We start from the raw sequence: 25,277 nt of genomic DNA on the forward strand, positions 1-25,277 counted from the left end.
CCTAGAATCTGGGGAATAAATTTTGAGTTTTGTTTGGCTGTTAACCATTGATGTGTGTAAAAGAAAAAAATGGATTAAAATGAAAAATCTGCCAAAAAAGTGAAATTTAAAAATTTGATTTCCATTTTCCTTTATTTCTTGTGGAACGCCTAAGGGTTAATAAAGTTTGTTAAATCGGTTTTAAGTTACTTGAGGGGTATAGTTTCTATAATGGGGTCATTTATGGGGGTATCCACTATGTAGGCCCCACAAAGTGACTTCAGACCTGAACTGGTCCTTTAAAGTGGGTTTTGGCAATTTTCTTAAAAATTTTTAAGAATTGCTTCTAAACTGCTAATCCTTCGAACGTCCTAAAAAAAATCTAATTACATTTCCAAAATGATGCCAACATACCGTATTTTTCGCCCCATAAGACGCACTTTTTTAGTCCTATAGGGGCAAATGCTGTCATTTTACATCGCCAGTCTGCGATGCATCATCTGGACAGGGGGAGGGGCCGGTGTCATGAAAATGCGGCGGGGCGGTGCGGTCACTGTACTCCCAGTCCCCGCTGCTCACTCACTGCTTTATTGCTTAAACATTTTATAATAACTTTAATTGAAGTTCCGATCCCCAGCCCCATCTGTACTACCATACTTACTAAATGTCCTGTAGCAGGCAGGGTGGGCGACCGGCCGTAACTCACTGACGTCATGTGCCTGCGCCGCCTACTTCATTCATAAATTAGGCGGCGCAGGCACATCACGTGACATCAGTTAATTCCCGGCCGTCCGCCCTGCTCTGCCTGCTACAGGACATTTTAGTAAGTACGGTAGTACAGATGGGGCTGGGGATCGGAACGTCAATTAAAGCTATTATAAAATGTTTAGGCATTAAGGAAGTGAGCGAGCGGTGGGGCCCAGAGTACAGTGACCGCACTGGCCCCACCGCATTTTCATGACACCGGCCCCTCCACCCTCCCACAGGTTTAGCTATGGTATATTAGGGCATCTGTGGATGCCACTATTATGGGGTGGAGGATCTGTGGGTGACACATATATAGCAGTGCCATCCACAGACCCCCCCCCCCCCCCATAACAGTGCCATCCACAGACCCCCCCCCCCCCCCATAACAGTGCCATCCACAGACCCCCCCCCCCCCATAACAGTGCCATCCACAGACCCCCCCCCCATAACAGTGCCATCCACAGACCCCCCCCCCCTTAACAGTGCCATCCACAGACCCCCCCCCATAACAGTGCCATCCACAGACCCCCCCCCATAACAGTGCCATCCACAGACCCCCCCCCCCCACATAACAGTGCCATCCACAGACCCCCCCCCCCATAACAGTGCCATCCACAGATCCCCCCCCCCCATAACAGTGCCATCCACAGATCCCCCCCATAACAGTGCCATCCACAGACCCCCCCCCCATAACAGTGCCATCCACAGAACCCCCCCCCCACCATAACAGTGCCATCCACAGACCCCCCCCCCCCATAACAGTGCCATCCACAGCCCCCCCCCCCATAACAGTGCCATCCACAGATCCCCCCCCCCCATAACAGTGCCATCCACAGATCCTCCCCCTCCCCGTGCCAGTGCCATCCACAGATTCCCCCTTCCCGTACCAGTGCCATCCACAGATCCCCCATAATAGTGTCATGCACAGACCACCATTAGTTCAAAACCACCAAAAGTACACCTTTTGGTTAAAAAAAAATGTTTTCCTTATTTTCCGCCTCAAAAACCTAGGTGCGTCTTATGGGCCGGTGCGTCTTATAGGGCGAACAATACAGTAAATTAGACATTTGGGGAATGTTAAGTAAGAAATATTTTATGAGGTATCACTTTCTGTTTTAAAATCTGAGAAATTGAAATTTTTGCTAAATTTTGGCTTTTTTCATAAATAAAGGTGAAATATATTGACTCAAATTTATGACTAGCATGAAGTACAATGTGCCACGAGAAAACAATCTCTGAATGGCTTGGATAAATAAGTTTTCTCGCCCATTCCATTGGGGGACACAGACCATGGGTATAGTTAGCTTAGGCCATTACTAGGAGGAGACACTATGCAAATAAGAAAGAACAGCTCCTCCTCCACTGGCTATACCCCCATGCTCCAACAGGAGGACCTCAGTTTTAGCTTAGTGTCGGATAAGGAGGTGACACTCCTGCTCCTGCAGGGTTGTCCCTGTAATTTTTCTCTTCTCCTGTTTGTTTGTTTTCTCAATAAAGGACGCAGGGTCGCATGGCGTCCCTGGTCTCTCAGTGGAGTGAGCGTCCCCGGCTACCTCCCTTTCCCCCCAGAAGATAAGTGGAACCGGGCTCGACCTGCAGCTCCGGTGGCCTACCAGATCCGGGGTCACCTACTCCTGCCCTCTATCCTTGTGCCAGATGACTGAAGAGGTGACCCTGCTGGTCCGGAACAGAGGGTGAAGACTGCAGGACTCGGATAAGTACATCGGCTCTCCTGCAATCTCCCCCTCCCCCCGTACTAGCTGTGTGACGCGTTGCTTTAGGGCTTACCTGTGGATCAGGGTGAGCTGGATTGAGAGGGAGGAGGGATTCCTTTTTGGGGCTGTGATTATTCGCAGCGCCTTGCTGCTGCGCCTTTTACTGTTTGCGCGGGGGGCTTTTGACCCCCTTCATTCCTGGCGGTGGACGCCATTTTTGGAGCCGGGGTCTGCCTTTTTTTTGTATTTCCCGCGCGCGATCTGTGACTCGACTGGGGGGCGGAGCCTATCGCGTCTGCTCTGGCGCTTCAGCTTTGCCTCAGCACTGCTCCACGCCTGGCTGCTCCTCCAGCTCCTCACAGGTCACGGTAGGATTGTAGCGTTCTGCAAAGCTTGGAGACCCTGACTCTGGGATTGTCGCCATCATGCCTAAACGTGGGGCTCCCCAAAAATCTAAGGCGGCAACTCTGGTCCCGCTGGGATCCTGTAAGGTATGCCGCCTGCCACTATCGGTTACTGGATCCTGTGACTCTTGCCTTGCCTCAGGACAGGATCATCCTCCCCCCTCCTCCAATCCAGCCCAGTCCCTCCACCGCCCCTTCAGAGCCCGCGGAGCCATCCTGGGCCTCTGCCATATCTAGGACGGCAGCGGACTTGGCCCAAGTCTCACACGCAGCCATGGCCTTTATGGAATGCATGGCGGCCACGGATCCTGTGGGTAGCACCGCTCCACCTCCCGGTGCCCCCCCACAGAGGACGCTCGACCGTTAAGAGGCAGCGTACGCAGCAGCATCCCTCCTCGGATGACTCTGCTTCCCCCCCCCATCCTCACCTGGAAGCGTGTTCAGCCTCTCCCCCTCACAGGGACTACAGGTCTGAAGGGGAAAGGTCCGGCTTGGACGAGGACACTGAGCCAGAACCCTCGCCTAAGCTCTCCACCATGGTGGCAGACTTGGTCACGGCGGTCCGTGACACCTTTGACATCCAGGGGGAACCTCCTTCTACTAGTAGCCAGGAATTTCCCCTTTTCCACTCCGGAAAACCGGAGGCAGTCACATTCCCCATTCATGGCGAGTTCGCCAAGGTCCTTTCAAAGGCTTGGGAGCGCCCTAATCACTGTTTTTCTGCCACAAGGCGCATGGATACTCTTTATCCTTTCCCGGCAGATAATGTGCAGCAGTGGTCTTCTCCTCCTAAGGTCAACCCGCCGGTGGCCAATCTGGCTAAGAATACGGCAATACCAGTCCTGGATGGGTCCTCCCTACAGGACTCTGTTGACAGGCATTTGGACTCTTTCCAAAGCCATCTTCACTCTGGCGGGCACAGGTCTGCGGCCCGCGTTCGCCTCGGCCTGGGTAGCCAGGGTGCTTTCGGTGTGGTTGCAACGCAATCATCAGGACCTCGCGGAGCAGGATGCATCTGCGGACACCCTGAACTTCGTCCTCCAGATGTCCCAGGCGACAACATTCCTCTGTGAGGCCTCATTGGACGTCAGCACTCTTTGCGCGGATTTCGGCCCTCTCTGTCACGCAGCGCAGGGAGGTCTGGTTGAAGGTCTGGAACGCCGACGCTTCCTCCAAGTGCTCCCTCACTAACCTCCCCTTTGCGGGCTCCAGGCTCTTTGGTGCTAAGCTGGATGAGATTATCTCTGACGCTACGGGGGGGGGCCAAGAGTACACACCTGCCCCAGTCTAGATCCAAGTGCGTTTTCAGAGCCCGCCCCTCTGGCTCTAGAAACCAGTCCTTTCGGCGCTTCTCCTCCTCCTCCAGGTCTGCGACAGCCCCCTCCTCCGGCGGCTTTCAGGACTCCCGCAAGAAGCCTTCCTTTAAGCCTCAACCTTCCTGGCGCCCACGGACACAATTCCAAGGGAGTTCTGCCCGCCCTGCGGTTCCAAAGCAGTCCTCAGCCTGAAGGGGCGCCCCCACCGCTTCCTTTCAATAGGTCTGGAGAGCTCACGTTCAAGACGCCTGGGCCCTGGAAATTGTAATTTCCGGTTACAAGATAAAATTCGTTTCCACACCTCGAACGTTTCTTTCCTTCTCGGGTTCCAGGGGATCCAGCCCGAGCTTCGGCCCTTTTACAAGCGGTTTCTTCCCTTCTGGTCTGGGGAGTAGTTGTCCCAGTTCCTCTGGAGGAACAGGGGGCAGGTTTCTACTCAAATCTCTTTGTAGTGCCAAAGGAGGAGGGATCATTGCGTCCGGTCCTAGACCTGAAGCTATTAAACAAGTCCCTGCGGGTGCGGAGGTTCTGGATGGAATCCATCCGCTCAGTTATTGCTTCTCTTCTTCCAGTGGAGTTCCTTGCGTCAGTGGACATCCGGGATGCCTATCTGCATGTCCCTATCGCAGAATCTCACCTCAGATTCCTGCGCTTCGCCATTGGCGACCGTCATTATCAGTTCGTCGCCCTTCCCTTTGGGCTGGCGACAGCCCCGCTGGTATTCACAAAAATCTTGGCCATGCTCATGGCGCTTCTCCGTACCAGGGGCATATCTCTGCTGCCCTACCTGGACGACATACTGATAAAGGCTCCATCTCGTCTCCAGGCCGAAGACAGCGTCAGGATCTCTGTTCAGACTCTGCAACAGTTCGGCTGGCTGATCAACTTCCCGAAGTCCTCTCTCCGGCCTTCCCAGAGGGTGACCTTCCTGGGAATGATTATGGACACTACTGCAGCCTGGGTATTCCTCCCGGATTGCAAGTTCTCACGGATTCGGGAGTCTGTGTCTCGCCTTCTGCACTCCCTGTGTCTCTCCATCCGGGAGTGCATGCAGGTTCTGGGGCTTATGGTGGCCTCCTTCGAGGCAGTCCCCTTTGCCCAGTTTCACACGCAGCCTCTGCAGCAGGCGATCCTGTCCTCCTGGGACAGGACATCAAGGGGTCTGGATTCTTGGATCCGCCTTCCTCCTCGGGTTCGCATGGATCTTCCGTGGTGGCTGTCCCCTCAGAATCTGACTTCGGGAAAATCCTTCCTCCCGATCTCCTGGACAGTCGTCACCACCGATGCCAGTCTCCTGGGTTGGGGCGGCATTCTCCGGGCTCGGACGGTTCAGGGGCTGTGGTCAGAGGTGGATGCCCGCCTTCTGATCAACATACTGGAGCTCAGAGCAATTTTCCTCGGTCTCATTGGACCCCCCTCCTAGCGGGTCTCCCAGTAAGGATCCAGTTGGACATTGCCACAGCCATGGCCTACATCAATCATCAGGGCGGAACCTGCAGCCGGCCGGTGATGCAGCAGGTGAAGAGGATCCTCCAGTGGGCGGAGGCTCACGTTCCAATATTGTCCAGTTTTCAACCCCTGGGATGTACACTGCAGACCTTTCTCAGCCGCAACAGGGTGGATCCGGGAGAGTGGTCTCTGCATCCGGACGTATTCGAGGACATCTGTTGCCGTTGGGGCCGCCCGGACGTGGACTTGATGACGTCCAGACTCAACAACAAGTTTCCCACTTTCCTGGCTCGGGATCCGGAGGCGTACGGGGTGGATGCTCTGGTGTCTCCGTGGCAGCACTTTGCGCTTCTCTGTCTTCCCACCACTGCATCTACTCCCAAAAGTTCTTCGCAGAGTCGTGGCAGAAGGAATCCCGACCGTCCTCATCGCCCCCGATTTGGCCTCGCCGTGCCTGGTTCTCGGAGGTCACTCGGATGCTGGCGGACGTTCCGTGGCCTCTTCCTCTCAGGGAGGACCTGCTGTCTCAAGGACATCTCTTCCACCAGAATTTACAGCCGCTTCGTTTAACGGCGTGGCTGTTGAGACCACCATCTTGAAGAGGAGGGGCTTCTCGGACTCTGTCGTGAAGACCATGATCAAAGCCAGGAAACCAGCTTCCTCCCAGATATACTATCGTACCTGGAAGGCCTTTCTTGCCTTTTGCGAGAAGATTAGGTGTTTTTCCCCTTCGTTTCTCCGTTCCGGTGGTCCTGTCCTTTCTCCAGTCGGGTCTTGAGATGGGAATGTCCCTGAGCTCTCTGAAGGGTCAGGTCTCCACTCTGGCTATTTTCTTTCAGCGCTCCCTGGCTCTGCTGGGTCCGGTGAGGACCTTCCTGCAGGGGGTGGCGCATTCGGTCCCTCCGTATGTCCCTCCTCTGCCCCCCTGGGATCTGAACCTGGTTCTGTCTTCTCTCCAGGCGGCTCCTTTTGAGCCCCTGAGGGACATTTCCCTGAGTCTTCTCACTTGGAAGGTGGTATTTTTGGTGGCCATCACCTCTATCAGGAGGGTATCGGAGCTGGCTGCCCTTTCCTCTAAGGAGCCCTTTTTGGTCTTCCACAGGGATAAGGTGGTACTGCGTCCAGTCCCTTCTTTTTTGCCCAAGGTGGTCTCCGCCTTCCACCTTAATGAGGACATTGTCCTGCCATCCTTTTGCCCTGCTCCGGCGAACCCCAAGGAGCGCGCTCTCCATTCTCTGGATGTTGTCCGTGCTTTGCAGGTGTACCTGTCGGTTACTGCCCCATTTCGCCGCTCGGACTCCCTTTTTGTGGTTCCCGAGGGGCCTAGTAAGGGCCTGGTGGCCTCCAAGGTCACTGTGGCTCGGTGGATTCAGTCGACTATTGCCATGGCCTATCGATCCCGGGGTAGGGTTCCCCCAGCGGGGGTTGCCGCGCACTCCACCAGGGCGGTTGGGGCCTCCTGGGCTAGCCGCAATCGAGCCTCTACATCACAGCTTTGTAAGGCGGCCACCTGGTCGTCCTTACATACCTTTACAAAGTTCTACAAGCTGCACTCTGTCATCGGCTGATGCTGCCCTAGGGCGCAAGGTATTGCAGGCTGTGGTTCCTGTTTAACCATTGGACGTTTTCCCTCTGGTGGTGCTGGTCTTCCCACCCCATGGACTGCTCTAGGACGTCCCATGGTCTGTGTCCCCCAATGGAATGGGCGAGAAAAGGAGATTTTTTTTTTTTTTTTTGTGAAACTCGCCTGTAAAATCTTTTTCTCGTCTTTTCCATTGGGGGACACAGCTCCCACCCATTCTTGTCCGTTGCAGGAGGGGTTGGTTCTATTCTATTGGGACCTTATGGTTAACGGCCCGATGGCGGTGTTCCTCGGTTCAGTTTTTCTTTGTTACTATTTGGTCTCCTACTGCTTTTGCACGCACTGAGGTCCTCCTGTTGGAGCATGGGGGTATAGCCAGTGGAGGAGGAGCTGTTCTTTCTTATTTGCATAGTGTCTCCTCCTAGTAATGGCCTAAGCTATACCCATGGTCTGTGTCTCCCAATGGAAAAGACGAGAAAAAGATTTTTACAGGTGAGTTTCACAAAAAATCTCCTTTTTTCAAAGTTATTACCACATAAAGTGAGATGTCAGATTTGCAAAATTTAGGCCTGGTCAGGAAGGGGGCAAATGGCCCAGATGGGAAGTGGTTAAGTTGGCAGCTTAGGGTACGTGTCCTTTCTCAGAAGACTTGTGCTGTCTGCTGCAGCTGGTGGCAGTTGAAGTATGGAACTGAGCATCTGCGTCCACCTCAGTGAGCTGGACAGATAATTTAGAGAGAAAATAAACAGCAGGTGGTGCTATATAGAGATTTCAGTGATTAACTTGGACGTTATACTCAATTTTTTATTATCTGCAAAAAAAGGGGGTTAGTCAGCACCTCCCAGTGCGCAGATGCATGTTGCCATGGTAAAGACCTAGAGGGGGAAAAAAAGACAATGCCGCAGCACTCTGCAAATCGGACAAAGTACAACAATGCTTACAAAAATTATGGTGCTAATACTACGCTTATTTATAAAAGCGAGATGCTTGGACAATGCATTTTGTACAAAACCATCTAATCCCGTCTGCCGAACGTCAAGGCGATCTCTGTTAGATGGGTCCTAACACTAAATACTACCTGTTATGCGCCATAATGACCGCCATAAAATTCAGGGAGTGTTGGACCCACATGCATGTTGGATCCACTCTGCCTTTTTCCATTTTTTGTGCCAAAAGGGTATAGAGGAAGGGTATAGAGTGGGCTCAGCATGCATGTTGGTACCTGCATCCCTTGCAATGGAGGCTATTTTGGCACAAAAAATGGAAAAAGGCAGAGTGGATCCAACATGAATGTGGGTCCAACACTCCCTGAATTTTATGGCGGTCATTATGGCGCATAACAGGTAGTATTTACTAGAGATCTCAATACTAGAGATCGACCGGTTATCAGAGTTACCGATATTATCGGCTGATATTCATGATTTTCAATGTTACCAGTATCTGCATCTAACCTTGCCGATAATGCGTCCAGCGTGCTGTCAGCGCGCTCGTGTTCCCTCAGCAGCACAGGGGAGAAGGAGTCGCTCTCTCTCCCCTCCCCCCCCCCCCCCCCCCCCCCCCCCCTTTCCCTGTGCAGCGCTGCCAATGAGGAGAGACTGGAGGAGGGGCGGGCGCACTGCGCTACAAATTATAATTCATACAAATACAGGAGGCGATGCCCAGCTATATAACAGGAAGCTGCAATCAGCGGCATTTTGGCACCTGAGGGGTTAACTGCTGATCGCAGCTCCCTGTCAGAGGCAGGGTGCCAGCTATGTGATTCTGCACCGACACACCCGCCTCCTGTATTAAACGTTTATTATCATTGGTGGCGCAGTGCGCCCTCCCCAGTATTAAAATCATTGGTGGCGCAGTGTGCCCCCCCCCAAACCCTCTCCCCTCCAGTATTAAAATCATTGGTGGCAGTGGCCACAGGGTTCCCCCCCCCCCCCCCTCCTCTTCATTGGTGACGGTGGCAGCTTCTGATCGGAGCCCCAGCATGTAATCCTGGGGCTCAGATCGGTTACCATGGCAGCCAGGACGATACTGAAGCCCTGGCTGCCATGGTAATCTCCCTGCTGCTGTGTGCACTATGCACAGAGCAGCAGGTAGAGTGTAAGATCCTATTCACCCTAATAGAGCTCTATTAGGGTGAATAGGACAAGGGATTAAAAGATCCCAGGCTCTGGCCCCTAAGGTGGGAAATACACTGCTCAAAAAAATAAAGGGAACATTTAAACAACACAATGTAACTCCAAGTTAATCACACTTCTGTGAAATCAAACTGTCCACTTAGGAAGCAACACTGAGTGACAATCAATTTCACATGCTGTTGTGCAAATGGGATAGACAACAGGTGGAAATTATAGGCAATTAGCAAGACACCCCCAATAAAGGAGTGGTTCTGCAGGTGGTGACTACAGACCACTTCTCGGTTCTTATGCTTCCTGGCTGATGTTTTGGTCACTTTTAAATGCTGGCGGTGCTTTCACTCTAGTGGTAGCATGAGACGGAGTCTACAACCCACAAGTGGCTCAGGTAGTGCAGCTTATCCAGGATGGCACATCAATGCGAGCTGTGGCAAGAAGGTTTGCTGTGTCTGTCAGCGTAGTGTCCAGAGCATGGAGGCGCTACCAGGAGACAGGCCAGTACATCAGGAGACGTGGAGGAGGCCGTAGGAGGGCAACAACCCAGCAGCAGGACCGCTACCTCCTCCTTTGTGCAAGGAGGAACAAGAGAGGCACTGCCAGAGCCCTGCAAAATGACCTCCAGCAGGCCACAAATGTGCATGTGTCTGCTCAAACGGTCAGAAACAGACTCCATGAGGGTGATATGAGGACCCGACGTCCACAGGTGGGGGTTGTGCTTACAGCCCAACACCGTGCAGGACGTTTGGCATTTGCCAGAGAACATCAAGATTGGCAAATTCGCCACTGGCGCCCTGTGCTCTTCACAGATGAAAGCAGGTTCACACTGAGCACATATGACAGACGTGACAGTCTTGAGACGCCGTGGAGAACGTTCTGCTGCCTGCAACATCCTCCAGCATGACCGGTTTGGCATTGGGTCAGTAATGGTGTGGGGTGGCATTTCTTTGGAGGGCCGCACAGCCCTCCATGTGCTCGCCAGAGGTAGCCTGACTGCCATTAGGTACCGAGATGAGATCCTCAGACCCCTTGTGAGACCATATGCTGGTGCGTTTGGCCCTGGGTTTCTCCTAATGCAAGACAATGCTAGACCTCATGTGGCTGGAGTGTGTCAGCAGTTCCTGCAAGACTAAGGCATTGATGCTATGGACTGGCCCGCCCGTTCCCCAGACCTGAATCCAATTGAGCACATCTGGGACATCATGTCTCGCTCTATCCACCAACGTTGCACAACGGTGACGTTGCACCACAGACTGTCCAGGAGTTGGCAGATGCTTTAGTCAAGGTCTGGGAGGAGATCCCTCAGGAGACCGTCCGCCACCTCATCAGGAGCATGCACAGGCGTTGTAGGGAGGTCATACAGGCACGTGGAGGCCACACACACTACTGAGACTCATTTTGACTTGTTTTAAGGACATTACATCAAAGTTGGATCAGCCTGTAGTGTGTTTTTCCACTTTAATTTTGAGTGCGACTCCAAATCCAGACCTCCATGGGTTTAAAAATTTGATTTCCATTTTTTTTTTTTTGTGTGATTTTTGTTGTCAGCACATTCAACTATGTAAAGAACAAAGTATTTCAGAAGAATATTTAATTAACTCAGATCTAGGATGTTATTTTTGTGTTCCCTTTATTTTTTTGAGCAGTGTAGTTAGTTATTAAATAAAAAGTAAAAAAAACACACCAAAATATTAAGTATAAATCACCCCCTTTCCCAATTTTACATATAAAATATGTTAACAATAAATAAACATATCACATACTGCCACGTCCTAAAAGTCCAAACTATTAAAATACAAAAAAAAAAAAAAAAATCTGTGGTGAGCGCCTTAACAGAAAATGTTAACTTTTTTTCAAAAATGAAAATGCACAGTATATTGGTATAAGCTATCGGCCTGAAAGTTCACAGGTTATCTGTATCTGCTCTAAAAAATCTATATTGGTCGATCCTACTCAATACCGGAAAAATGCTTCCGTTTTGTCCCCATTCATTGTCAATGGGGACAGAACGGAATGCTCCAAAATGCATTCCATTCCGTTTGGTTGCGTTCATACCGGAGAGCAAACCGCAGCATGCTGCAGTTTGCTTTCTGTCATGGGGTGCGGAGCAAGACTGATCTGTCATGACCCACAATGCAAGTCAATGGGGACGGATCTGTTTAACTCTGACACTATCTGACACAATAAAAAAAACTGATCCGTCCCTCATTGACTTTTTATGGAGTTCATGACTGATCTGTCTTGGCTATGTTAAAGATAATACAAGATACAAGATAGTACAAGATAATACGTTCATAACGGATGCAGATGGTTGTATTAACAGTAACAGAAGGGTTTTTACTGAGCCCTGCCGGATCCAGCAAAAACGCTAGTGTGAAAGTAGCCTAAGCAATTACAAAAGTATTCAGATCCAGGTGCTGTTTTCAAAAATGTAGAATATTTTTCGTGTGACAACCCCTTTAACAGAAGTTTGTGAAATGGTAAAATGCTGCACATCTGATATGTATTCTATGGTCTATTGCAAATAAAATGTGGGTCTGAGATTTGCAAATCATTACATTGTTTTATTTTATTTATATTTTATACAGTTTCCCAACTTTTTGGAATTGGTGTTATACATTGGGGCTCCCACTTATTTGTCTGCGTTGCAGAGACTCGTGATGTGCTATGTACCTAGAAGTTCATTGTCTCTCATTTCCTCAATTTAAAACCATATAGTGACACATCCTTTTTTTGTAATTGGTTTGTAATTTCTGATTTCAGATTTTTTTAATTCGATTTCTTGAACATGATTATTGGGGCTGCCATCTTGCCTGATCTGTTCTTAACAGCATTTACAAAGTATTATGAAAATTGCTTTACGGCAGCCACATGGTCCATAGGCACAATGGTCAGGAGGGGACTTCATTGACCTCTATGGGAGAGTTTTGTAATCCTGCTCTGTGACCTGTGCAGAGGTCATTGTACTAGGGAAGAATAGATGAGCTTTTATAAAAAACCCATTGTTAATGGTGAATCCTGTCTTATCTGTCATTCTAATCCTGCCTGTAATTATATCACCTATGTGTATAGGTAAGCAGGTAACTTCAGTAAAGTGATCTGTACAGACCAAGAAGTGGCGCCTATTAGGCTTAGTGGCCAGTGCAACTATAGTGACATAGAAAACTAAAAATAACATCACAAAAAATTCTATAAAAATGTTAAACATAAAAATGTGTTTTTAACAATAGGTTATTTTCTGATGACGCATTTCCTTTAAAGCCCAATTTCTGAGCAGTGCAAACCTTTATCTGACTGCAAATGACACCAGGCAAAACCAAGCCACATGTACTTTAAACACATCAGCTAAAACTTTGCAGACTGAAATATTACCTTTTTTTTTCCCCTCATTCATTTCTGGGTTTATTTTTTTTTTGTTGTAAGTACAGTTCTGTTGGAGACACTTTTTAAATATCCCCTCAGATGGGCATGTTTGCAGCGGTGTATATGAAAGAGGTATGTTTTACATGCATTTAGCTATTATGATCTGGTTATTTAACTTCAGGGTATTTAAAAATAATTTTTCTTTGCAGGAAAAGGCAAAAAAACCTGCAACTCTGTTTCTGTTGGAGCGTTTTTAGATGATGAAGACGATATGAGTCTGGAAGAAATAAAAAACCGTCAGAATGCAGCCCTGAAAAATAGCCTGCCATTGAATTCTACTGAGACAATCACAATGCCAGAGTGTATCATGGATACAACACCCCTGCAAAGCAGTAGTTGCAATGATGGGTCCAAGCGGGGCTACTGCAGTCCATTAAATAATGAGATAATCCTTCCTGGAGAACATAGACGTCAGCATTGTTTAGAAGAGGCATTGCTATCTCCTGTGTCCAATCTCATGGCAGAGTTTGAAAAACTGTCATTGGCAGATCTAAAAGAAGCCAACGAGTCTCCAAACGAGGAGTGTGGCATGTCACAAAGATTAAGTAGGGTGACTGTTTCTGATCATGATGATGATGATGATCTAGACTCCAGCAGCCCTACAATGAGTACAAAATCATCTGAGTTAATGCAGACTGATAAACCTTTTCTCAGTTCCATCCTGTTGGACCAGCCTTTATCCCCAGGGACCAACAACGGGCCATCCTCCTCAATTTCTCTTTCAGGGTCTCTCAACGTGCAACTGGTGATGAAAACGCCAACTAAACACCAAAGTAATAGGTTTCTGTTCCTTCTTGGGTATGTACCTTATACAGTGTGAATGGGATAAAGCTGCAATACCTTGCACTGCTGCTCCTAAAAGCATGGCAGTTCTATATATTTGGAGTCTGCACAGGCATTTGTCAGGTTGCTGCTCGGTCATGTTAGAAGAAGTTAACATCGTTCCATTAGATCCCTCACAATCCAAACATGGGTAAATTCTCCTTTCTGACTAGTGGCAGGTCAATCATCCATGGTTCTCCTTGAATTCTCTGTTGGACTGCCAGACACTGCACTCAGCTATCTCTGGCGGTCCCATAGAGAATGAATGAGGCGGCAGCTGCTCCATTTGGATGGGGGTTTGGGGCTCTTTGGATTGGTAGGGATCGCTGTGGTTATAGAAGCTAACTTTATTTTTTTACTTGTTGGACTACTAAAATAAACATAGCGACGTTCTTTACGCGTATTTTTGATCACGAATATGTCGGGCCCATCTACCAGTGGACCTACTCTCTAACAGTCATGCCTCTCCTGGGCTTTTGGCCTACAAGTTTCAGGGCAAATTTTTTTATTTATTTTTTTGGTGTGGAAACGGCAAAAAGTGTTTCTCGCCCAATTCCTTGGGGGACACAGGAAACCTTGGGTATACCTCAACTCCCTAGGAGGCGTGACACTAAGTGAAAACTGTTAAGCCCCTCCTCCATCAGCTATACTTTAAGCCTGGAGAGAGAGACTGCCAGTTTTTGCTTAGTGTCCAAGGAGGCAAGACACTCCCTGCTCTGCAGGGCTGTTTTTTTTCTCCATTTTTTTTTTTTTTACTTTAGATCTTTTTATTTTATTTTTGCACAGGGACAACAGACGCCTGGACCTCACTGTTTTTCACGGGGTCGAGCTGCGCCAGTGCCGGTCATCCGCACTGCTGCCTCCCCCACTGAAGACAAGGAGGACCAGGGCAGCCCAGCTCCCCTGCATCCCACCAGCGTAAGGGTCGCCCACACGTCAAGCCCCTCTCCAGCTTCCTGCCACTGCGGTGCAAGCAGCTAAAGGGGCGACCCTGCTGCAATGGACAGAGGGTGAAGACTTCAGGATGGTGAGAGTGGCTGTTCCAGCCCCCCCCTCCCCTCTGCTTTCCGCTTACCCCCCCAAGACCCTTCAACTATGGACCCTGATATTAGTCCTCTTCAGCCACGACAGAACAGGTGGGGGGGGGGGGGAAGAGGCTCCAGGCTACAATTGCGAGGCAGCACCTGGCAGCCGGCACACTTAACTGCCGGCGGCATCGCGAATGTCCTCACATGGGAATCACGGCGTTCGCTTATTTGCAGGGGTGGCACTGACTCCCCTTACTGTGCTAGGGCAGAGTGCCGGCTCGCTGCTCGGGACTAATGGAGGTAGACTTTGGCCATATGAAATCGCGGTCTCTCACTACAGGCCGCAGACCGCCCCAGTCCCTCTTCCTCCCTTTGCAACAGCGGCACCCAGAAAGTGCCGGCTGGTTAAGCCTGCCTCTGCACCGGACCCTTTAACTGCCGGCCGGCAGCGCGATGTCCGCACAGAGATAGCGGCGTCGCTCTTGTGCCGGTACGGCCGGTACCTTCTGCGGCGACATCTCTTCATTACTACGCCGCATACCGCGCCACCCCCCCCCCCCTTTTTCTCAGGAGTATACAGGGGGAAGAATGGAACTTTTGGCGCCCTTACTGCGCCGCAGGCCGTCACTTCCGGCCTTGTGTGTTTAAATCGCACGCGCGAACGAAACTAGCAGGGGGCGGGGCTTAGCTTCCCGCTCTCCTCTTATCCCCGCCTTCCGATCAGTCCAGGAATCCAGCAATCTCTGCTGCCGTTTTTTCCTGAGCAGAGGTCCTGCTCCTGCTCCTGCTCCGGTCCTTGCTGTCTGCTGTTTGCTTCCAGCCCTGAGATCGTCTGTCTGGTAGGACTGCTAACCCCTTCCTAGTGCCAGCAGCCCCTAGCCTGGACGGCCATAACATTCTAGCTAACATGTCCGATCCCTCAGGGGCCTCTGGGCCCTGGTATCATGCCTGCACCGCCAGTGGTGCACTCTTTCCACGGGGGCAATCAGACCCGCATTGCTCTGCATGCCAGGTCCCAATACAGGGCCCGCCACTTGCTGTATCGCCCCCTGTCCTCTTGGATACTCCTGAATGGGCAAGATCCTTGTCCCAAGCCGTGGAAAGCCTCACTAATGTCGTGGGCCACCTTGCTAATGCACAGCCTGATACACCCCCTGCCGTACCCTCCGGGTCCGCTACTTCGGCCGACCCCTCTGGGTCCCTCGCTCCCAGCGACGCCTCTAGGGCCCGGCACCCCCAGAAGCTGTTCAGGGCGGAGTGCATGTCATCCTCGGATGCATCCCTGTCACCTCCAAGGGTACGTTCTCAGTCGGGACCCTCCTCCTCTCAGGACATGCCCTCAGAGGGAGAATTAGTAGATTTGGATTGGGATATGGACTCGGCTTTACCGTCCCAGCTGGCCTCTGCTGTGGGCCATCTCATTACCAACATTAGTGACACCTTTAAAATTCACGATGACCCTCCCAGCTCTGACAAGGCTGGTGTGTCTTTTATCCGCCCCAAGCAGGCGTCCACAATATTCCCTCTCCATGCCGACTTCTCGTCGGCATGGAGACTTCTAGTCTCTAAGGCTTGGTCTCGCCCTGATGCCAGTTTTACCCCCCCCCCCCCCCCCCCCCCTAAGAAGCTGTATATTTGTTATTCCTTCCCGGCGGACTGCATCTCCACTTGGGCGTCTCTGCCTAAGGTTGACCCTCCTGTGGCCCGCTTGTCCAAAAGCACGGCCATTCCTGTGGCGGACGGCTCCTCTTTAGTCTGCTGAGGACCGGCGCATGGAATCCATTACAAGGGCCATTTTTGCCGCCTCCGGTTCAGCCCTTAGGCCGGTTTTGCTTCCGCCTGGGTCAGAAAAGCGATCTCAGAATGGGCTTCCCAGCTGGATCAGGAACGTTCTCAGTCGGGACCCTCCTCCTCTCAGGACATGCCCTCAGAGGGAGAATTAGTAGATTTGGATTGGGATATGAGGGGGAGAGGAGAGCACCCATCTTCCCCAGCTTCCCCACCATCTTCCCCAGCTTCCCCACCATCTTCCCCAGCTTCCCCATCTTCCCCAGCTTCGGACTGAGAGCGCCACTCGTGGCCGTCCTGGTTTCTCTCGCTTTAGGTCCTCCCGCAGGGCCTCCGGTCCTCGATCCACGTCCGGTCCGTCATCTAATCCTTCCCAGGATAGACGTAAAAAGTCTTTTTTTCGGACTCAACCCTCCTGGCGTAAGTCCCAGCCTGCTCGCCCTCCCTCGGCCAAGCCGGGTGGGGGGACGACTCCTGCTGTAAAGGGACATCTGGCAGGCGCACGTTTCCGACGCCTGGGCTCTCGAGGTTGCATCTTCCGGATACAAAATCGAATTTGCGTCCCTCCCACCGGTTCACTTCTTTCGCTCCTGTGTCCCAAGAGACCCCCAGTGTGCGGCTGACTTCTCCGAAGCCATTTGCACCCTTCTGGAAAAAGGAGTGATCACTCCTGTTCCTCTAAGGGACCGTTTCAAGGGGTTCTACTCGAACCTTTTTGTGGTTCCCAAAAAAGAAAGTTCTGTAAGACCGATATTGGACCTCAAGCGGTTAAACAGTTTTCTCCGTCTTTGGCGGTTCGGGATGGAGTCCCTAAGGTCCGTGGTGGCCTCTCTGGAAAGAGGGGAGTTTCTGTCGTCTATCGACATCCAGGATGCTTACCTCCACGTCCCGATCGCTCGGTGTCACCAGCGTTTCCTTCGCTTTGCGGTGGGGAACGACCATTATCAATTTGTCGCCCTCCCCTTCGGCCTGGCGACGGCTCCTCGGGTGTTCACCAAGTTCCTGGCCCCTGTTCTGGCCTTGCTCCGCTCCAGGGGCGTTTTTCCTTCTTCCCTACTTGGACGATCTGCTCATCAAGGCGCCCTCCTTATCCCAGACGTCCACCAGCGTGAACCTCATGCTGCAAACTTTGGAGCGGTTCGGTTGGATAATCAGCCTCCCCAAGTCCTCACTTATCCCATCCAGACAACTCGTCTTCCTGGGGATGCTACTGGATACAAAAGCGGCGGAGGTTCGGCTCCCACCCGAAAAGTGTCAGCTCCTTCACCGTTCAGTTTGGACCCTGCTTCTCCACCGCCGTCCGTCCTTCCGGTCCAGTATGCGGGTATTGGGACAGATGGTGTCCTGTTTCGAAGCGATTCCTTTCGCTCAAGATCACTCCTGCATCTTCTAGACGGCAATTCTGTCTTCCTGGGACAAGTCTCTGGAGAGTCTAGACCGGCCCTTCCCCCTTCCTCCCCATGCTCGGACCTCCCTCCTTTGGTGGTTGCGAACTCCCCTCCAAGGAAAATCCTTTCTGCCAATGTCCTTGTTGGTGGTTACCACCGATGCCAGTCTGCAGGGTTGGCGGGGGGGGGGGGTGTTTCCTCCTCGGTCCGTCCAGGGCACTTGGTCTCCGTCGGAGTCCAAACTGCCGATAAACATTCTGGAACTGAGGGCAATTCTCCTATCGCTCCGGCATTGGACTCCACTGCTTCGGGGCCATCCCATTTGTGTCCAGTCGGACAACGCCACTCCTGTGGTGTATATAAATCATCAAGGGGGCTCTTGAAGTGCGGCGGCTAGGCGGGAGGTGTCTCACATCCTCCATTGGGCGGAAACTCATGTTCCGGCCCTGTCGGCCATTTACATTCTGGGGTGGAAAACTGGGCGGCGGACTTCCTAAGCCGGACGACGATCGACCTGGGCGAGTGGTCTCTGCATCTCGACGTGTTCGAGTCCATTTACCTCCGTTGGGGTCGTCCGGATGTGGATCTCATGGCCTCCAGGTTCAACCACAAGCTCCCCACCTTCCTGTCCAGGTCCAAGGACCCGAGGGCGTACAGCGTCGACGCTCTGGTTCTTCCGTGGACGGAATTTTCCCTCCTGTATGTGTTTCTGCCCCTCCCTCTTCTGCCACGGGTTCTCCGAAAGATCGCGGCAGAGGGCATGCCTACGGTTCTGATAGCCCCGGATTGGCCTCGCCGGCCCTGGTTTGCCGACCTAATGCTGCTCCTGGGAGACGCGCCTTGGCCGCTGCCTCTAAGAGAAGACCTCCTCTCTCAAGGGCCGATCTTCCACCAGCATTTAGGGTCGCTACGTTTAACGGCATGGCTATTGAGACCACAGTTTTGACGCAACAGGGTTTTTCGGCAGATGTGGTTCGTACCATGATCCGCGCACGAAAGCCGGCCTCGTTCAGAATTTACTACCGGACCTGGCGGTCTTACCTGGGTTTTTGCGAAAAATCTAGATGCTCATCCCCTTCGTTTTTCCCTTCCCACGGTCTTGTCCTTCTTGCAGTCTGATCTGGACCTGAGTCTGGGTCTCAGCTCATTAAAAGGTCAGGTCTCTGCGCTTTCCATCCTCTTCCAGCGCCCTCTGGCCCCTCTCAGACCTGTCAAAACCTTTATCCAGGGAGTCGCTCACTCTGTTCCCCTGTATCGCTCTCCCATTCCACACTGGGACCTTAATGTTGTGCTCGCGGCACTCCAATCTTCCCCCTTCGAGCCCTTGCGGAGGGTTTCTCTTCGAGTTTCTGAATTGGCGGCGCTCTTTCTCTGAGCCCCTTTTGGTCTTCCACCAGGATAAGGCGGTTCTCCGTCCGGTTCCTTCTTTCCTTCCGAAGGTGGTCTCCGCTTTTCACTTTAATGAGGACATAGTCTTCCCTTCCTTCTGTCCGTCTCCTTCTCATCCTCGAACGGGACCTTCACCGCCTGGATGATGTTAGGACCCTGAAGATTTACCTGGTGGTCACCGGACCCTTTCGGCGCACGGTCTCTTTGTGGTTCCGGAAGGTCCGTACAAGGGGTTGGCTTCATCAAGATGGCTATTGCTGAGGCTTACCGCGCCAAGGGCAAGGAGACTCCTTTTGGTGTTCTACCAGAGCGGTCGGTGCCTCTTGGGCTCAGAGGCATCGGGCTTCGGCTGAACAACTGTGTAAGGCAGCCACCTGGTCTTCCTTGCACACCAAGTTCTACAGGGTGAACACCTATGCATCGGCGGATGCTGCTTTGGGCCGCCTGGTCTTGCAGGCGGCGGTTTCTTGATACCTCCGGTGGGTTTCGCCTTGGCCTGTAGTCCCTCCCCTCTTGGACTGCTCATGAACGTCCCAAGGTTTCCTGTGTCCCCCAAGGAATTGGGCGAGAAAACGAGATTTTTGTATACCTTACCAGTAAAATCTCTCTCGCTCTTCCTTGGGGGACACAGCACCCACCCATTGTTTCTGATTTACCATTACGGTTTAGTTGCCCCTGTCGGGTAGTTGACTTGTTGTTTTTACATGGTTGGTCATTGCCTTTCTTTCACTACTTGGACACGCAACTGGCAGTCTCTCTCTCCAGGCTGAGGGTATAGCTGCTGGAGGAGGGGCGTAACAGTTTTCACTTAGTGTCACGCCTCCTAGGGAGTTGAGCTATACCCAAGGTTTCCTGTGTTCCCGAAGGAAGAGCGAGAAAGAGATTTTACTGGTAAGTTATACAAAAATCTTGTTTTTCTTCCAAACTATAGCTCTTCTCTAAAATATGCGAATTTATGCAAAAAGATTATTAAAATTGGTTCCCTATTTTGTGTTGTCAGGTTAAGTGTGGCTGGGTATTTTCATTTTAAGTATGATTTTTTTATTTTTTTATTTATTTTTGGCACCATTTTGGGGCAGATATAACAATATTCTGCAATTGTTTTGTGTGCTTTAAATTTACAACATTCACCATGCAGTATAACTTTCATGTTACTTTTATTCTATGTTACTACCATTTCCACAATACAAAATGTGTGGTTTTATTTTTCTTACTACTACTTCACAATAATACCACACCTTATGCAAAAACATTACTTTATTTCAGGAGCCGTAGCCGCCTGTGGTTATTTATTTTTATTTTTTTGCAGGAGACCATCTAGTTTCTATTGGTACCATTTTGGGGTACATGGGACTTATGCCTCTTGCACACCACTGATATAATTTCTGTTTCAGTTTTTGATCCGTTTCCATTTTTTTGTGTCCAATTTGCATCCGAGTGTATTCAGTTTTTTCACTGATCCAAGCCACCCATAACTTCAGCGGATCCATAGCCAGGTATAGGGGTTATTAAAGGGGTTATCAGAGAGTATAACATTTTCCCCCATATGCCCGGGCCAAAACCTCCGGTGTCACCCAGGGGAGGGGGTTGGGTGGTGTTAGCCAGTGGCAGATGGGGACGAGCCTCCCTAGCATCGCGGGTGACACTTTTTCCTATAGCGTGCAAGCATAGCCACCGTTGCTGGTTTGCACGGTGGTCATAACCATGGAAACGAGAAGCATATAATAGCAAAGGAGGCAATATGGACAATCACAATACATTAGTAAGTGCCTTGTATTAACCTTTTCTACATGATAAATGCCACTTGCTGAAGTGAGAACCCCCTAAGCCTAAGAATGGGGAGTTTTGCTCCATGTTTCAGTGGAGTGGCAGGCACGCATGGATGTCCTCTGATCCTTTCAACTCCGTGGGACTGCCAGAGATGGCAAAGTACAAGGGCTTATAGCTATCTCTAGCAGCCCCAGCTGAATGGAGCAGCAGTGCTCGTGTGACCACTGCTCCATTTAAATGGAAGTTGACAAACCCTCATTCTCCTAAGTGGCCACCCCCATCAGAAATGCGTTGTCTTCATGGGACAACCTCTTTCAAATCTGTCTGTAGGTCAGGTATGGACTGTATCAGATCATTATGAACTTAGCATGCAATGATTTAGGGAATATAGATTTGTGTGAAGTCCGATTGGTTACAAATCTAAGTTGTTTTATTTCTTTGTTTTTCAGGAAAAAGCCAACCAAGTTGGACAATAATGTGCTATCAGCGGTAGAAAATGTGGAGATTGATGCACAGAAATACCCAAGTATCTCCAAATGGAAGAAATCCATATTGTATTACCCCAGTACAGAACGACAAAGGTATTTGCCTACAGTCTACTCTAGAAGGTTTAGTGATTATGAAATTAAGTGTTAACTTTTCTTTAGCTCTTTGAACTATCTTTCCCTGTTTTATAGTTGGCCAAGCCCAGCAGTTATGACGGGAAGGAACCGATCTCTTAATTTTGGTTGCAACTCCCCTGGTGGTAATGGATTTTCTACACCTGGAAGAAGCAGCCCCATTCTGGGTAGCCCAGGCAAATTTACGAACACAGCTGATTTTTGCAGTCCAGGGAGGTATAGCCCAGCATATGCCAGTCATATACAACTTCTACGGTTGCGTCATATCTCAGACCATTCTGGCCTTTGAAGATTATTTTTAATGCAAAAGTGACCTAAACAAAGTGTCTCAGTACATAAAACCACCTTCTGTTGTGCACCGGCACCTGAGCTAATAGCAGTATGACAAGGTTGATGCAGCAAATTGTGTCACTGTAGAAGAGTCTTCTGTGTCAGCGCTTTGCTTAAGGTTTTGGGGATAAAAGATGGAAGACCCAATTCATGGTGTTGGAACATTTTATTTTTTTTATTTTTTTTTGTGTGCGACTCTTCAATGTTTTTACAAAAAAAAAAAAAGCAAACAAACTGTAGTAGTCACAGTCAGGAAATTTGCCAGTGGGCTTCATTGGCATGCACGTCTCTTAGCTAACAATATGGTTTTAGATGCCTAGTTAGTCACTAGCACTCAGCAATAACTAGCAGTGTATGACATGTGTAGGGCTCTCTCAAGGTAATCCTACTGGAGTCTTTATCCTTACATTCTTGCACTACTGTAGTGTTTGAGCCCCACAGTTATGAAGTCTGCTCTTGACAGAAAGTAATGAATAATCCTATGGTTTTGGTGGCCTATGTTTTTATTTGCTTTGTTTTTAAGTAATTGAATATTTGTCATTTAAAAAATGCTTTTCCAGGCTTAAACATGGTCGTTATCCTTAAAGTATTGGTTTAATATTAAACTTGGAATAACTAGAATGATTGCCTGCGGTTTGAACACACTAAATATTGTCAACCGTTTACAACAAATATTACTATGTTGCATCGCACAAGTGAACCTTCAGTGGTTTGTTTTGTAATCTTTAGGTTACTCCTGACAGTTTATTCAGTGTGTTTTCCAAACTGTGTTATTTCTAATGAGTGTTTTTGGAAAATTAACCAAGTGTTGACTTATCCATTCATATGTAGAATATACGAGAAAATGGTGCCAGTGTACTGCTGGTAAGTCCTTATGACTGGTTATCTTCTGAGGAGGCAGCGTTCATATCAGTGACATCGATATCTGTTTTGTTCCGTTATAGGAGCAGAACACCAAAAATACCTGAATTGTCAGATCCAGCACATAACTGAGATGAATGGCACTGAATGGACCCCCAATGGGGTCAGTCAGGCTTCCGTTTGTGTATCATTATACTGCACAGAATAGTTCTGCACTGCAGAACTGTAGTCCATGCAAGACCTGCGATGGATGCTCTGAACAAAGCATCCTGACATGGCCTAACATGTAGAGCAGCAGAATGAAACATGGTACAGAAATAACATAATAATCTCACCACTTTCTGTGTGTAACAGGTTTTTGTCTGTTTTGCTTCTATGTTCACAAATATACATCAGGACAGAAGTTCAGAAATTTGGTTTTGATTTTACATCCTGCTGATTAGGGGTCCAATGTCCTTCTTGAGATATGTACTAAAAGACTTTCTTTAAGGGGAAACTGTCGCCATGAAAATACAGTGTAATCTGCCAGCAGCATGATATCAAGCCACAGCTTTGCTGCAGATTGGTATATAGGAAGAGACTTCATCAAAATTGGTCTAAGGGAAAAATGGCTTAGCTGCCCATAACAACCAATCGGATTCTAACTTCATTTTTCAGAGCTTCTTTGGAAAATCAAAGATGGAATCTGTTCGGTTGCTAAAAAAGAAAAGCTGGCTTAGATGGCCATATCAGTTTTGGTAAATGTCCCCCACCGTTTTATAGGAAATGATTCATTGCATAAGGCCCCCTTTACGCTGCTCAGTTAAGCAGACAAGGGAAGCGTTCCTTCCCGGCAATCGCCTGCTCATCGGTGAAGGAGACTGCTGCTATTACATGCAGTGATCTCCTCCACAGTATGGGGAGGCGCGATCGCCAATCCCATCACTCATTCCCATACAGAATCATTGTTTGCTGACAGCAGATCACTGTTTAGACTATCTGCTGCCGGCAACTGATTTGGTGTCTCAATGAATGATATTACTCTGTTGTTAATCAGGTAATCGGTGGCAGTTTTACACAGGCAGACTATCACTAATGAGCTTGTTAGTGATTACCAGAATATCAGGCAGTGTAAAGGAGTCTTTAATAAATATATATATATATATATATATATATATATATATTATATATATATATATATATATATATATAATTTCGGTAGCAAAAGATTAATCTGCTCAGCTCCTCCTGCTCTATAGTACACTGATTGCAGCTCCAAATTGCAGCTCTAAAATTGCAGTTACATTTCTGACAGAAAAATAACTAGGATTTTTGCACTATTTATATCGTCTTGTAGATTTGTTACTTACATGCTGTAAATACAAAGGCCTGATTAGACCAGTATTAATTACAAAATATTCTGTTTATTTTTTTCCACCATGGCATTGCTAAGTACAGTCTAGGTTTCACAAATCATAGTTAATACAAATCTTGCTCTTAAATGCCAGAAGTCTATACTGATAGATGATCATAGTATTCCCTTCTGCATTATACCCTTGGCAGCCTTTTAAGAAAAGATACATTTTAAAATAAAATAAAATTCCTACAGATCAGCTGTTTGAAGAGGAGGCATCACTTCTACAAGCGCTGCCTTCTCTTCTTTGTTTACCTGCTCGCTGCATTAATTGCAGAGGCGAGTAGTCTAATTACAACTATGGCTTATTCACTTCTATGGGACGGCTCCAGTCTGTTCAAATGAATAGGACAGAACTGTCCCATAGAAGTGAAAAGGGATGCTATATTTTGAACGAAATATTAATTAATATTTTGTTAATATCAATAATTAATTAATAAATAAATAGGCGTGAGTTGTCTGATTTACTCTGCCTATTTATACTATAAATACAAATACTAACCTCCTTGTTGCACTTAGACTTTTCCTGAACTACGTGCGACTTACTACTACGATATACTACGGCGGCGACTACTACAATAAATGACTATTCGCTGCACTTTGAATAATAAAAGGAATTTATTAAAACAATTACACGTCTACAGTCTAATTATTGCTATAACTATATATATTTTTACATCAAAGGACTACCGCCGTCAACATGAAAAACACATTCCCGCATAACAAAAACACATGACATGGACATACACAGGGAACAAACGGTGTAACAAATAGTACAGGCGTGTCAAATATTCCTTTCTAGCCTAGATTGGCCATTCTGACCCCTCAGCGCCTGGTGAAGTGTATGCTGCTGAGGTAAATCCTTGATAGTCAATCTGACTAGGCCCCACTGCACAATTTGTTACCTGGCTATTATTACTGGACACATTGCAATTACTTGCACAAGGGCAATTCCTTGCAATGTGTCCTTCGTTCCCACACCTGAAACACCTGACTTGGCGTCCTGTGTGTTTTTCTCCTTACCTGCTTTGCAGCGTTTCACTATATGACCTAAGCCAGCACATGCAAAACATCTGATGTTTGCCCTGCATGGCTTAGGTCTATCTACACTGCCGTCGTGCTCCCTTCTCCTGTACTGTTCCATTCT

The 25,277-nt window shown here is 49.1% G+C and overlaps 1 protein-coding gene across 1 annotated transcript in view; it reads left to right on the forward strand.

The window, feature by feature from the left end:
* ANKLE2 (ankyrin repeat and LEM domain containing 2) overlaps positions 1 to 23,885 on the forward strand; it is a 97,837-nt gene extending 73,952 nt beyond the window's left edge. Inside the window, 3 exon segments of the mRNA XM_040416296.1 lie at positions 12,891 to 13,539; positions 21,376 to 21,507; positions 21,604 to 23,885. Coding sequence (XP_040272230.1) covers positions 12,891 to 13,539; positions 21,376 to 21,507; positions 21,604 to 21,835 — 1,013 coding nt within the window. The 3' untranslated portion in view covers positions 21,836 to 23,885.
* Positions 23,886 to 25,277: the final 1,392 nt, after the last annotated feature.

Source organism: Bufo bufo, chromosome 2, assembly GCF_905171765.1.
Source record: "Bufo bufo chromosome 2, aBufBuf1.1, whole genome shotgun sequence".
Classification (NCBI taxonomy): domain Eukaryota; kingdom Metazoa; phylum Chordata; class Amphibia; order Anura; family Bufonidae; genus Bufo; species Bufo bufo.